The sequence below is a fragment of the Plecotus auritus genome, assembly GCF_963455305.1.
Source record: "Plecotus auritus genome assembly, chromosome: 6".
Taxonomy (NCBI): domain Eukaryota; kingdom Metazoa; phylum Chordata; class Mammalia; order Chiroptera; family Vespertilionidae; genus Plecotus; species Plecotus auritus.
The window spans coordinates 26,788,910-26,803,908 of record NC_137773.1 but is presented as its reverse complement, the minus strand read 5'-3'; the positions used below and the strand labels follow the sequence as shown (position 1 = coordinate 26,803,908).

At 40.7% G+C, this 14,999-nt stretch overlaps 1 protein-coding gene across 1 annotated transcript in view; it reads left to right on the top strand.

The window, feature by feature from the left end:
- Positions 1–10,972, top strand: part of KCTD16 (potassium channel tetramerization domain containing 16) — a gene marked incomplete at its 3' end in the record, with an annotated part of 215,515 nt that extends 204,543 nt beyond the window's left edge. The window contains exon 3 of the mRNA XM_080672770.1: positions 10,518–10,972. Coding sequence (XP_080528896.1) covers positions 10,518–10,972 — 455 coding nt within the window. The remainder of the gene's footprint in view (positions 1–10,517) is intronic.
- Positions 10,973–14,999: the final 4,027 nt, after the last annotated feature.

Sequence of the window (14,999 nt, the reverse complement as noted above, 5' to 3'; positions counted from 1 at the left end):
AAATCATCCTTCTTAATGCCCTGGTATAAAAATAACCCCTGAGTGTAGCCTCTGAGGCCCTGTAGGATTTGGCTCCTGCCTCTCTCTCCAATATCATCATCTGCCATTCCTCCTCCCTTAGCACATTCAAGCCATAAAGTTCTTCATTCTGTTCCTTGCACATGCCATCTTATTCCTGCCTGAGGACCTTTGCATGTGATGTTTCAGTGTAATGACTTTTTTCTGATCTTCACAGTCTGGCTCCTTTTGGATATCAGATTCTTACTCAAATGTCAATGTCTTTAGAAGTGCTATCTGACCACTCTATCTATTGATTGCAACCTTCTCACCACAGCTCACTCCATCATATCATCCTGTTTTATTTTCTTTGCAGTCATCATCACTACCTGAAACGTTATTATCTTTTACTTGTTTATTGTTTATCTTTTTTACTGGAATGTAAGATCCCTGTGGTCAGCAATGTAACCATTGCCTAGAGAATATCAAGCAGAGAGCAATCAAATATTATTTTAGGGCTGAGTAAATAAATGGGAGGATCAAATGAGGCATAATGAATGGAGATGGTTCTATAGTCTATTAAGTATTATACAAATACTAGGTTTCATAATTTCTTCTCCCCTACTAAGTCATGACTCTTCTCAAGTCTTTGTCAAAGTGCAATGAGTACCATTTTCAGCCAACGACTCTTTCAAATGGCAACTTACTTTTCAGAAACATAATTAATGAAAGACAAAATGAGCAAAAGGAGTATATAAAGCTTTTTATGAAAAATTGTAAGGCATTCTGTATTCATTTTGCTAAGGTCAGTTTCATGTTTTGTGCTGTGCAACTCTATGCAATCATATGGGTGCACGAATGTTATATAGAATTATTGAAACAAAGGCATTTTTATAGAATTAGCGGAGAAGTGTAGAAAAAAGGAATTTGAAATAGTATTTATGATGATAAAGACAAGGTTTATGAATTTGGATATTCTATAAGCCTATAGAATTCCCAATATTAACTCATTTTCTTCATCCTCATCTCCCCCCAATCCCTCCATAACCTCTTCCTCCTCCTGGCACCTTTTTAGGTACCTATTACCCATTTATATATGTCTTTTCTAGAGAAAGTGTATATTCACTTCTTCTGCCCACTTTTAAACCAGTTTTTTTGTTTTGTTTTGTTTGCTATTGAGTTATATAAGTTCTTTATATATTTTGAATATTAACCCTTTATCAGATACCTGATTTGCAAATATCTTCTCTCATTCTGTAGGTTGCATTTTCATTTTGTTATTTCTTTTGCTGTTTAAAAGCGTTTTAGTTATATGTAGTTCCAGTTCATAGATTTTTGTTTTTGTTTCTTGTGCTTTTGATGTCATATCTAAAAATTGTTGCTAAGACCAATTGTCAAGGAGTTCCCCCCTATGTTTTCTTCTGGGAGTTTTACAGTTTCAGGTATGTTTAAGACTTTCATACATTTTAAATGAATATAATCTATATCAAAATGCCAATGTTATTTTTCACAGAACTAGGAAAAAAATCTTAAAATTTATATGGAACCACAAAAGACCCTGAATAGCCAAAGCATTCCTGAGAAAGAACAAAACTGGAGGCACCCTAACTTCAAACTATACTACTAAGTGATAGTAATCAAAACATTATGGTGCTGGCATAAAAATCGGCATGCGGGCCAAGGTCAGAATGAAGAGCACAGAAATAAACCTTTTCATATATGGTCAATTAATAGTTAACAAGGGAGCCAAGAATACTCAGTGGGGAAAGGATAGTCTCTTCAATAAATGGTGTTGGGGAACCTGGATAACCACATGCAGAAGAATGAAATTGGACCCTTATATCACTCCTTTAGTTCTTTTTGATAAAAGCTCGTTCCTATCTGTTTCCAAATGTTAACAATGAAGAGTGTGTTACTAGTGGTCTAACCAATGCAGAGAGAAGGATATATTTAATAACCAGAGACCAAATATGTAGAACTCAAATATCTCCCAATTTAACTTCCCCATAGTTATCACAGGGATCATACTTTTGTTTTCCATCGCTTGGGGTCTGGAAATCACTAGTGCTAATTTCTGCTGCTAGTGCCCCTTTGCTTTTATTTCATATTGGATACATCTGTCAACCAATTTGAATGACTGTGTCCAGTGGATTAACCTTAGAGATGTAATGGTGGTCTTCACAGTGAAGGATATTTCTCCCCATAAGAGAAGGGTGAGTTGGGCAATGTTATGAGGTTGTGCAGTTGTGTGTAGTTAATGGGCTTTAACAGAAGAAGGCAAATCATATATAAAGGATTAACGATAAACTATCATCACAGTGCATAGTTTGTCCCTCTTTGAGCCATTTTTGTTGCCCTTAAAGTCATTGCTGGTCCAGTATGGCAATACTTGTGCCTGAGCCAGGAGGAGGAAGACATATACTATACAGGGTGTCCTCCAAAAATGTATACACACTGTAACAGTTTGAAAACTCAATTTTGAAAATGAAATGTATTTTAATAAACACTGCCTTTATAATTATTCAAAGTGTGTGAAAACATTTTTGGAGCACCCTATATTAATTGATTTGTTCATCAGTGATATTTTCCAAAATATTATCAATCTATGCAAATGGGATCAATTCTTTGGTAGACAGTCCACTAGAGTAGAAAGTAGAGATGTTGGTTAAGTAATATGAAGGTGGGCTTTGGGTCGACTTTCTATTGAAAGAAAAGCAAATGAAACAAGGAACTACCCAAATTGAGATTGCCTTATAAACATTTCACACACTGTGATTAATATTAATGTTGTAATTTGGATATCAAAAGTAATCATTCTCCTTTAAAAACCATTATTCAATGGTATTGGATGTATTCTAGGCACTTGGACCATGCTGGGGATCAATATCACTTAATTCTCATCTTCCTACCTGAGAAGTATTATTATTTCTAACACTTTCAGGTGAAGAAATTGAAAATCATCCACAGATCTGAGTCCTATTCTTGTTTCTTTGCCTCTAAACCTCAAGTTTTGAACCAATAGGCAGACTGCCCGACTTCTGGAAATTCTGGGGTCAACTGCCCCAGTTTGCATCACAGCTGGCCCCTCCCTTAACCTCTCTGTTCCTTAGTTTGCTCTTCTGTAAAATGTGAATGACAATAGAATCACTTTGCAGGGATGTTGTAGATCTCAAATGAGATTCTGCAAAGCAACTGCAGAATAACACCTAAACACTCTATTTAATGCTGCCTATTATTATTAAGTGGTATTCATAGAAGTTGTGGCTATGTGGGAAACATCCTCAATTAGAGTCACCTTTGTCTCATTTTGAAAACCTAATGAAAAAGAATAGTAATTTGTTAGTGACCAGATTGCAGAGATTCAGGCAGAGCTGCTAAATTCTGTAAATCTATTATGTTATCACCTGAATATAGCCCGGTGAAAGTGAGGCATTCTTTGTATTTTATAAAAAGTGAAAGGGCCACTCAATTTCCTTTATCTCCTTTCACTGGCCTTTTCATGAAACTTATCATGAATGGAATGGTTGGGTCTCTGCCTGATAAGCTCCTTCCAAACAGGCATCGTTGTCCTGGAACATCACAGTATAGTGATGAAACAGGCATTTATCCTGGGGTCAGATCTACCAGAAATCAAATCCTAATTTCATCTTTTACTAATCTTGTGGCTCATGGGCAAATAAGTAAAAAAATTAAGAAATTTAATTTCCTCATCAGCAAAATAGGAATAATATTTACCTTAGAGTAGTGGTTCTCAACTAGAGGCGATGTTGCCCCCAGGGACATTCAGCAATATCCAGAGACAGTTTTAGTTGCCTTGTCGGAGGAGGGGAGGTGCTATGGCAACTACTTGGCTAGAAGCCAGGGTCACTGCTACACATTCTATAAAGCACAGGACAGTCCCCACAACAAAGGATTACTCAGCCCAAATGTCATTGCACCAACATTGAGAAATTCTGCCGTAGAGTGTTACTGTTAGAATGAAAAACGTTTGTGAAGCACTTAGCAGACACATGACACATGGTTAAGTTAATCACACTTCATTGATGTCATTTGCTAGGCTTTGGCCACTGATGTGAGCTCTCTGGCTTTCTCTGTCAGGCCCAAGCACTTTAATTCACGCTGAGATGCCAGGCTTATTCTTCCTTTATGGGCATGTGCCATTTAAAGGAAGGCCTTTTAGATGTTGATCCTGAGTTATCTCTAATGGAATGTCAGTCTGCCTGGCACCAGGGGAAGTTTGGGCCTCTCTAGGCTTCTATTCACCCTAGGAGGTAGGAATTAGGTGTTGTAATTTCTTACTTCTCTTCACTGGTTATGAAAGTTTAATAAGATGTTGCAGGTAAAATGCCCAGTCCTGTGTCGGCATCCCGTGAATGCAAATGCAGGTCAGTGTTATCATCATTGTGGCCACTTGTATTCTCTCTCTCTCCCCGCCTCTCTCTCTATTAGCCACATCATATTGGCAGAATCTGCTTTCTCCAAACTGCTCTGTCCTGTGTTTATCTTCACTGTCCTCCACGGTGGACGCTTCCTGAGAACTTTTATTTCCCCCAGATGTTGGACTTTTCATATGTGAAAAGTTGGGTTTGATTTATCCACCTTTTGCCCACATGGCTCTGCAGCGTCTCATCTGTGTTCCTGGCATGGTGCCAGACAGGGCTGCAGACCCAGAGCTGGGCTCTGACGCTCCTAGGCCCCTTTCTCTCTCCTCATTGTGAACTAGGGTGCTCAGTGGCCTCCGAGGTTCTTCCAAGTCTCATAGCATGATTCAGCCTGGCCTGCCCCCAGTGCCGTTCTGCACAGTCATCCTGGCTGGGCTTTCCCGGTGGGCAGGGCATGCTCTCACACACACTCTAAACCAAAATTCACTGCCTATATACACATCATTTGTTTGTCTCCCATTCATTTATCCTGAAGATAGTTCCTATGTGCCCTGGAACCCTGGCATTTATTTGCCCTGGCATGTGCATTGGAATTCAGAAGGGGACAAACACAGGCCTTACAGTCTAGTGTGGAAACAGACACTAAACAAATAAACCATAGTTACACTTGGTGGTTGAGAAAGACATGGGCTAGAGGTTGGGACTGGCTTGAGTGGGGTTGGAAATAGATAGGTAAGGCCCCACTGAGAAAGTGACATTGAAGGCCAGCGGTTGAGGACAAAAAAAAAGAGCTAAAGAGGCGGAAATCAGAAGAATAAATGCTGTTGGCAGGAAGAAGAACAAATGCAAAGCCCTAAGGTATAAAAGAGGGCGGTAGGGCAGGAAAGAGGTGATGGTTTTCTTTTGTTTCTATTTCCCAAATCCTCCATTTGAGCATGAGTTCCAGCAGGTCGAGTTGTGTCTTCCTTGTCTTTTGCATCTCAGGCAGGGTAAGTGTGCTGTCGGTAAGCTGTCGCCTCTCACCCGTGTCTACTGCGCTGCTGGGGTGGGGTTCAGCGAACCACACTTTTCATCGGTCAGGTGGCTTCCTGTTGGGTTCTATCCATGAGGGAGTGTGCTACAGGAGGAGGACTCCTTGTCTGCTCTCGGCTCATCAGCTTCAACCCAACTCTTATTTACCCCAGAAGTAGTTGGCCCCAATTTCCAACTTTGATTTTTTTCTCTAATCCCAGAGCCAGGGCCCTTCAGAAATGGCAACACCAGCAGGCAGTGTGTCCACCCGAGGCCCTTACTGGTGCATGGACGGTTTAACTGTCTCAAACTTACCCAAACTTGCCTCCTCTTAATGAGGAGCCCCTGCTAGGCCCATCCAAGGCCAAATGTCCACGTGGGGCAAAGGTCAACCACAAGCAAGAAATGACGATTGTCAAGCTTGAAGATTGATTTTTCTCAGAAGCTTGCACAGCCTGCCTGCTCCCAATCTGCACTCTGCAATATCTTTCCCAAGGTTAGCAGCATTATAAAAACATCAATTTGGCCATTATTGACTTTTCAGCTGGGATACTAAGAAAGTCTTTTAGCAGCCCCAATAAATTAAATCTGGCCACCTCGCTCCCAGACAGGCAGGCTCCTACATCACTGACAGAGGAGACAGGGAAAGCAGTTTTCCCAGATGTCGCTGTAAATGATGCACATTGTGTTCCCAGCCATTAGCAGGTGGGGAATTTGAGGTGTGGGGAGATTGCAGAGGTGCCTCTTTTAAAAATGCATAAGCACTTTGTGAGTTTGCTAAGTCGTGTTTCACTCAGCCCGGTTTGAATTTTTCTTAGGGGAGAAATATTCTCTCGTCCTTCCTCTTTTATTTCTTCTTTATCAGTAAGAATGCCCACAGTTGAGGAGATCATGGAAAGGGGCCAAGTCCAGTCATATAGTCTGCTTGATTGGTCCTTAGTTTTTCCAAGTTGTAAAATGTTGGAAGATTTGGGCTTTAAGGACTTGGGGCAATTGGGTTTCCTGTCCTTCCCCATTTAATTCAAACTACAAATTCCTCAGGGCTCTGGGTTCAAATTGAATTGATGTGTATTCAAGTAAAATTTTATTCTGGAAGACTCATCTGTTTGTGAACTTGTGGACACTGTCCTGCAAAGGAATCTTCCTTCCAAAACTGCCCCCTGTCACACACTGTGTGCCAGACACTGTACCTGCTTGTGGTTATTCTCATTCCCACACCAAAGTCAGATATTACTAAATGCCCGTCAGTGTCCTTCCCAACACGATACTCCAACCAGAACTAAGAGTTGGTTGTGGAAACATAATAATTATATCTAAAAGCTCCTGATTTGTTTTATGTAGAGCAGTGTCTGGCTTATGGTAGAACAAATAGGGATGAAGGAATGGAATGCTTATTGGGTACACAAACCAGGAAACACCTTCACATTAACTATCTCATCTCATTTTCCTAAAACTCCTTATGAGGAAGATACTATTAATCTTATTTTTCAGATGAGGAAACTGAGTAGTTTATCAAAGATGACAAATTGTGAGTCCTAACTCTGGAGCCTGAACTCTGCCCTGCTATGTTATCAACTTGATGCAGTTCAACATCTGTGTTTGGCTCATTCATTCATTCATACATCAAGCATTTAAGGAAATCATGTGCCAGATACCAACAGATTCAGCAGTAGTTTTTTTTTTTCAAATAAGGTAGAACTATGAATTCCTTTGATGAGCAACTACTAAATAAATCCCAAAAGGCAATCAATTGCTTTCTTGATATTAATAAATCAGACTTTTCTTGGAATGAAATGGTGTTCTCCCTACATCTGGCTAATCAATTATATCCTATTTTCTCCTCAAATGGAGAGAGTTATTATAGTCAGTGTTGAAACCTCAGCAAATTGGGAACAAAAGTGTGTTGCAATTTGCACACCTTCCAGGACTGGTGAGCACATGTCAGAGGGACTGCAGGGACGAAGTGTCCAGCACCCACAGGCATGGTATTTCTGCATTCCGGTTAAAACCTCAGCCCGTGGTTAAATTTTTGGTAAGAGGATAGTCAGATAGACAGTGCTTCCAGAAAAGATATAGGTAGTTATCTCCTCACAGTTCATTTTTTTTTCAAATTTCACTATAACTCACACACAGTACCTCCAGCTAGACTGTATTAATCCTATCTTCTTCCTTGATTTCAACATAATATATAGACTCCAGAAGCCATCCTATGAATTATCTTGCCAAAACGCTAAAACATTCAAATGCTCTCATAAAATATTGAAGCATGTGGTGCTTTAACAGGCTTCACTAAAATGAAGTTGTTCAATTTCCCTTTAATAGTGCTAGTGCCTAGATAAGTGGAAAGTAATACTTCCAGTTGCCTGGAAGCTGGAGGATCCCAGTTGACATTTAAATCCATGATCATCTTAGCTGTTCAGGGAGAAGTAGCTGCATCGGTGCCAGGCTCCTGGCTCGGGCACACTGGGGGGCTGCGTGCAGTTTCCCACGGGAACACACAGGGCTCCCTCACATGAGGGCGTTTGTGTTGTCAAGCGGCTTTTAGGAGAGCTTCAGATTCCCCTCCGAGTCCACTGCCTGGAATGACATTTCCATGGGGAAGGCAGCTCTGGGGCAGAAAAACCCAGGGCTTGCAGTTCTATTGGTTCAGCAGGTTTACATTCAAAATAGTTTGTCTTATTGTTCTAACATAATAGGCAGGCATATCACAGCATATATTTCTGCTCCTTTATGTCTTGCCTCTCTTCCTCTTCTCTCTTTCTCTTCTTTCTTCTTTTCTTTCTTTCTTCCTTCCTTCCTTTCTTCCTTCCTTCCTTCCTTCCTTCCTTCCTTCCTTCCTTCCTTCCTCCCTTCCTTCCTTTCTTTTTTTTTAAGGTTAAGTTCAATTTCTGAACTTTTCTCAAAAGGGATAAAAGTAGATCAACTCTGGATTGATGTAATTACTTGTTCTTGACCCAAATCATTGGAGCCATCTCTCCATCGAGTAATGTCAGTCTGGGATGCCTAGGTGTAGAGAGGCAGGGGCAGAGGCAGATTCTCTCTCTGAGGAGAGAGACGATCTCAGAATCCCGGCTGGCAGACAGCAGTCATTTCCCATGTCACCGGCGGGTACATGTGGGATGCTCTCTGCTGCATGGAAGGTGTTTATTTGTAATAGCCCAGGACAACTAGGTCATTTGTGCTGCCGCCATTCCTTATGCCTAATTGGATTGTTGCAGTTCATTTAATGGGTATATACTAATAAATACAAGGATTACTCAGTCAAATTTTAAAAAGTGGTTTGAAAGAACAAGTTCACGTTAGAGAGACTATTGGAGTTGTGATTATGGGGACTTTTTTTTGTTTTACTCCCTCTGGAAAACTGAATCAACATGCATTGCTATAAATAAAATTATTTAGGTATGTAGAGGACAGGCATTGTCCCAGAAGACAGGGCATAACTTTCCTTATAATTTCCATTCTAGATTTCCTCTACTTTGACCATATTTGAAAATGGCAATGAAGTGGAGTCTTATTACAGAGTAACCCATTATATATGAGAATAAGATATAGTGCACATCAAAATTAGGTCTCCTATAAAACACATAAAGTTGCCACATTATCCTTGTCCCCAATATTAGTATCAGAAAGGGCCTTTGTTGCCCTTTGTTTTTTATGGCGTAAGTGCAATGAACTATATGAAGTGCCCAGTGCATAATATATGATCAGCAATAGTATCGGGTTCATGACTCCATAAAGATTGGATGTTTAGAGTTTGGGGCAGTTACTGATATGTTTAGGAAATTGCTTTGTGCCATAATCTTGAATTTTCTAGTTCAGGGAACCACCAACTGTGTATCTGAAAAATGGCTCAGCCTCCACATCTCCAAATTCAGTGCTGAGAGTCAAGACTCAGGGGAATAGGGAGAGAAGGACTCACACTGGCTTAAATGAAAAGTCCAAACAGGACTAGCTTCAGGTATGGCTAGATCCAGGTTCTTTAAAGTTACTATGTAGATACAGTCTTTTATTGAATTTCTACATTGTTCCTTAGGATTACAACAATGGACACTTCACTGTACCCACCTAAGAGTGCTCATGATATAGGAGTCTACATGCAGAAAGTAAAAAATAATTCTAATGAATGTGTTAAGGGCAAAAATAGAGACACAAAATATAAGCCATAATTCAGAGGAAACGTTGATAAATACTTCTGGGGAGAGGGTAAACAAGGACTTCAGTGTGAAGTTAAACCTTGAACATGGTTTGGAAGGAGAAGCCGGTATTTTACAGATAGGCAAATTAAAGAAAAAAGGCTAGTTATTTGCAATATGGTATTTGGGAAATCTGTATTTGAATACTAGCCCTGCCGCCTACTAATTGTGCAAACTATGGGAAGTTGCTTAAACCCTCAGGGTCTTAGTTTTCTTGTATGGAGCTACTAGGTTTATAGAGTTATCATGAGGATCTGAAGAGTTGGTGAGTGCACAGAGCTTATGTGGGGGCTGGCACCAAGGAAGTCCTCCCTGACTGACAGCTGTCATTCCACTCATACACTGCTCTCATGTAGAACTTCGAATTAGGGTTTAACATCAGCCACAGTAAAACCAACTAGCATTTATTGAGTGCTTACTGTATACCACATACTTCATTCAGAACATCATTTGACTTATCTAAATCCTCCCTACAACTCCAGATAGTAGGAAAATCATCTTCATCTAACAGATGGGGAAACTGACGCTTTGAGAATTTAAGGGGTCTGCCGATGTACCCAGGTTAGTAAATGCTATAGCCGAGTAGCCTTACCCAGGGCTATCTGACTCCAGTGCTGTGGATGTGAGCATTAATTATACTGCATTTCCTCTTACACAGCAGGCCAATACTAACCTTTCCCTCCATGGGCCTGGCTTCTGGGTGCTCTTGTTGCAGCCCATCCTGAGTGCCACACCACATCTAAACACATGGCTGTGTGTGTGTGTGTATGTGTGTGTGTGAGTGTGTGTGTGTATGTGTGTGTGAGTGTATGTGTGTGTGTGTGAGTGTGTGTGTGTGCGTGTGTGTGTGAGTGTGTGTGTGTGTGTGTGTGTATGTTTAGGGCTACACTGCTAGTCTGGGCATTAATCGCTTGTGTCCTGTGCTTCCTTGCAGGTGAGCCTTCTAGGTGGTCATCCTCGCATTGTGATTGCTGCTGCAAGAACGGCAAAGGTGACAAAGAAGGGGAGAGCGGCACGTCTTGCAATGACCTCTCCACCTCCAGCTGTGACAGCCAGTCCGAGGGCAGCTCTCCCCAGGAGACGGTCATCTGCGGGCCCGTGACTCGCCAGACCAACATCCAGACTCTGGACCGTCCCATCAAGAAGGGCCCGGTGCAGCTGATCCAGCAGTCTGAGATGCGGAGGAAGAGCGACCTGCTCCGGACTCTGACTTCCGGCTCCAGGGAGTCGAACATGAGCAGCAAAAAAAAAGCTGTTAAGGAAAAGCTCTCAATTGAGGAAGAGCTGGAGAAATGCATCCAGGATTTCCTCAAGATCAAAATTCCAGACCGGTTCCCCGAGAGGAAACACCCTTGGCAGTCGGAACTGTTACGGAAGTACCGTCTATAGGGCAGGGCGGGGTGGGAGGAGAAACAAAGGCTGAGCATTTTGAAATTGACCTCCTAAAAGAAACTCATATTCGCTAAGAAAAACAAGTACACATTTGTTAGAACACAATGCCCATCGATATACTACTGCCTATTACCTAATCCACCTTAACACGCACATCCACAGGGTAGATCTCTTTCCAGGTGGGGACGTATAAGAAAATCCTTTTTTCTTATGTGTTAGTTTGTTCACTTGGTCCCATATGCTGAGTACCTTAGGTATGATGAGAGCCAGCTCTGTGAGAGGAGCTGAGAGGCCTTGAGAGTCATTTACCCCAAACTGGTTTTTCTCTCATCTTCTACCTCCCTCCTGTGGTAGAATTCCAGAATATGGTAGAAAGACATCTGGCCGAATGGCATATGTTTGATTTTTTTTTTTTAATTTTCCTTTTCTGTTTGTTTATGGGGAAAGGGAGGGGGGCGGATTTATATGACTTTTCACTCAACTCTATTATGTGCCAGTTTATATTGACTCCGCATGCATGAGGATTTGTGGGACACAGGTACAATGAAGTGTGTGCACACACAGTGCACCTGACCCCAGGGCCTGGACGGCCACAGGGTTGCCTGCTCCCGCAGCACTAGCTCAGGCAGAGGGCCTCTGCTATTTTCTTAAAACGCTTCTGGGAGGATTTCTCAGCCTCTCTTGGCAACACTTTCTAATGTCAAATAACCCTCATCATCAAGAAACTGTCTTCCCTTTTTTCGAAATTAACACCCTCAGGCCCCATTTTACTGTGTTGCTCTTTCTCTGCAATCAGAGAGGGTGAGAAGAACTAGTCAGACATTTTTTGACTTTAAAAAAACATTCATAGCCACAAAAATCACCAATAAATGGCCCCACACTCAGCCTTCTCCACTCTGAGCTGAGCATTCCTTCTCTCGATGCTTTCCAAGTTCTTACTGCCCATGCTTTAATGCTGTGGCCTTTCCACAAAATCCACATTGAATCCTCTGCGTTCCCACGTGGTCATGGAAGTAAGAACACCACACAATTCACAGTTGAATCAGGGTCCAGCTTTTAATTTCTGAGGGAATTTTATTCTAAACACCTCCTCATAATTACTCATAGCTTTTCACACCTACAGTGATACATTGTCGCTTTCTGGTAGCCAGCTGTGTTTGTCTTTGGGATTTGGCTGTGTCCATACTAGGATTGGCTGTCATTTCTCTCATATCTGAACAACCCAACTAGACAACTGGAGCTCCAAAACGGAGGTTTTGGCTTTCTAAATATCTTTCTTGATTACATCCTTGACCTTTGTAGACACAGCCAAAAAGAAACTGTTACTAGCCACCCAGCCATGTGACTGTATTCTATTCATGTACCAATAGCTCTTTCATAGACTTGTGGTAAATGAAGATTAAGAATCCAGGTTTTATTTTTAGCATTCCTCATGCATTTCAATGGGAACTGAAAAATAATTTGTCAATCATTATTTTTGTGCCAAATACTCCTGATTTTTTATTGTGTGTTTGTGTGTATCTATATGTATCATCACAGGTAATAAAGGCAACTGGATGGTGTCTGTAGGAGGGAACATAATGACCACTTGCTTCTTTTTGAAATATTTCACTGATGCATCTTTGTTCTGTAAGAGGTTCTGTCTTAATTCCTATTATTAGTGTCCATTAGTATATGGATATCTTTCTGAATTTTTGTAGTTTTTTGCCTTTACACCAGTGTGACAGACTCAGCCAATGTTTCCTTGTTGTGATGATTTGAATAGAGTTTAAAGTTTTACTTAACTGAAAAAGAAAGTTTATTGGGGAGTTATCAAGAGAATTATAATTTATGAAGTTAATTGCTTTTCTTTTATGTACTTATATAGTAGCATACATTCTCTCTTAACTGCAACATAGCTTTGTAAAGCCTACCAATATATCTTCATTCTTTTCAATATTTCTTACCACATCAAAACGCCATCCTACTAATAATAGAAGATCCTTCAAAGAGTCACAGAACTTAATAGGTGAAGAATAAGTTGAATTGAATGAAGATAACCTCAAACTTGCTTAGGTCAAATGACTCTTATGATCCTACTGGAAATGCTTTCAAAGAGTCGGGGCTTAAATAAAATGGCCAAAGTCCCAATTTTCTTAAATTTCAGAGCTGATTGTAATGGCATCCAGATAGACACACATGAGTAAGGATTGGAGAACTAGTATGATGGTAGTTAACCCACTACTTTGACTACATACTTTAAATAGTATGTTAAACAATTCAAAGAAAATGTTCATGGCATTATTTCTGTCCATTGACCTGTCATGAAGTGGTTTTTTGTTTTTTTTCTGCTTAGGCACTCTTTATACCCCAGTGAACAAAATAATGGTAGGAAATATATTTTAGAAAACAACATTTCATCTGGGTCAGCTCTAGACTGATGCCTACCCCATATAGTCCAAATAACTAAGACAACAATCTGTTCATTTGCTTGACTCTTGGTAGAGAGATGGATGTAGACATGGTCAGGGAAAACCTCCGAGGAGGTACCGAGTAAATGGAAATCTTCAGTCCTGGTTTGAGTGGAGTTATCAAGTGATGTCTATGCAGCCTGCAACACTGGACATGAGTTCTGGGTAAGTGATTTATAAGATTAAATTCTCTAGTAGCCCTGGTAGTCACTGTGATTCAGGCCTGTTTCCTGAACTTAAAATTGTTTTAAGAACTTTTAGCTCAATTCTGGACAGAACAGTATTTGTGGTTCGCTTCTTGAATATTGGTTATGACAAGGGCCAAAACTTGCTGATATGAAGAAACTAATAGCATCCAGTGGGTCAACTGAATCAGGAGTCCAATGTATAGAGCCCCAACTTGAGTTGTTTCCTGGGAAATCCTGCAGTTCTAAAATCCAGGGAAATTGAGGAGGCCACTCCCTACAAGTATGTGGCTCTCCTAAAGTCAGAAGCATAATTCATAAAGTATTCTTACCCACCATCAAAAAGGGAGTGATCTGCATTCATCATAAAAGAGTGGAAGACAGGAAAATTAAACTGTTAGATCATGAAGGCTAAGTGCTCTCCCCTTGCTAGGAAGAAATTGCGCTGAGATTGGCCATAAAACAAGAAAGTGAAGTGGCTTCCAGAATGTGCAGTGATGTTGTCCTTTGTATGTAGGCATAGTTACCTTACTGGAAACACATGCATGGTGAATTAAAATAAAAGGGGAACAATGTACAAATCTTAAGTGTTCCCTTCACTCTTTATTCCTCCATAGCTATGTTTACCCCCAAATGATTCATTTTTTGCGGGGGGGGGCATATTGAATAAAGGGGAGTCACCATGGTGTTTTTCACTTTTCGATTGGCCTGATTTGATTCTGAGGCAGCTTTGTCCATAGGCACAGATGTGTGTTGTTCATTCTGGGTCCTCTTAGTTACCACTGATTGAGCTTCTGGATTACTTTTGCTTCTCTGGGTTTTAAATTCCTCTCTGATTATCCTTTGTCTGTGCCAAGCAAAACATGCTCCAGTGAGAAAATGAAAGGCATATCTGGCATTTTGCAAAATTGCTTGATGCCAGCTCCCATAATGGGAGCCAAACTTTGATTCTCATACATTTTCCTTTACTACAATTTCAACTTTCCAACTCTGTGGTTCCTACTTGAGTGCTGGTATTTCTGCCATGCCCTGGAAGATAACATGCCATGTACTCTAACTAACCTTGGTCTAATAAGTGACCTTTAGTAGAATTAATAAGACTTTCTGTAAACTTTTAGGTGGAATTCTTAGCGACCTCCACCTAACAGCAATTTTCAAAGGAAAAATGAAGGCAGTTACTTCCTCTCCCCACCTTTCCTCCAGGACTCTGTGGCAGATAAATGTTTTTTTTTTCCCAATTTGCATGCTGGGTTATAGGTTTAGCATGGACCATTTCTCTCTTTAATGTGTTGATATTGTTGGATCTTGCAATCTCGATGGCCCACTGTTTCAATTTATTTTCGTTTATATTGTCAAAATAACACACTAGAGGAAGAAGCAGAATGAGCA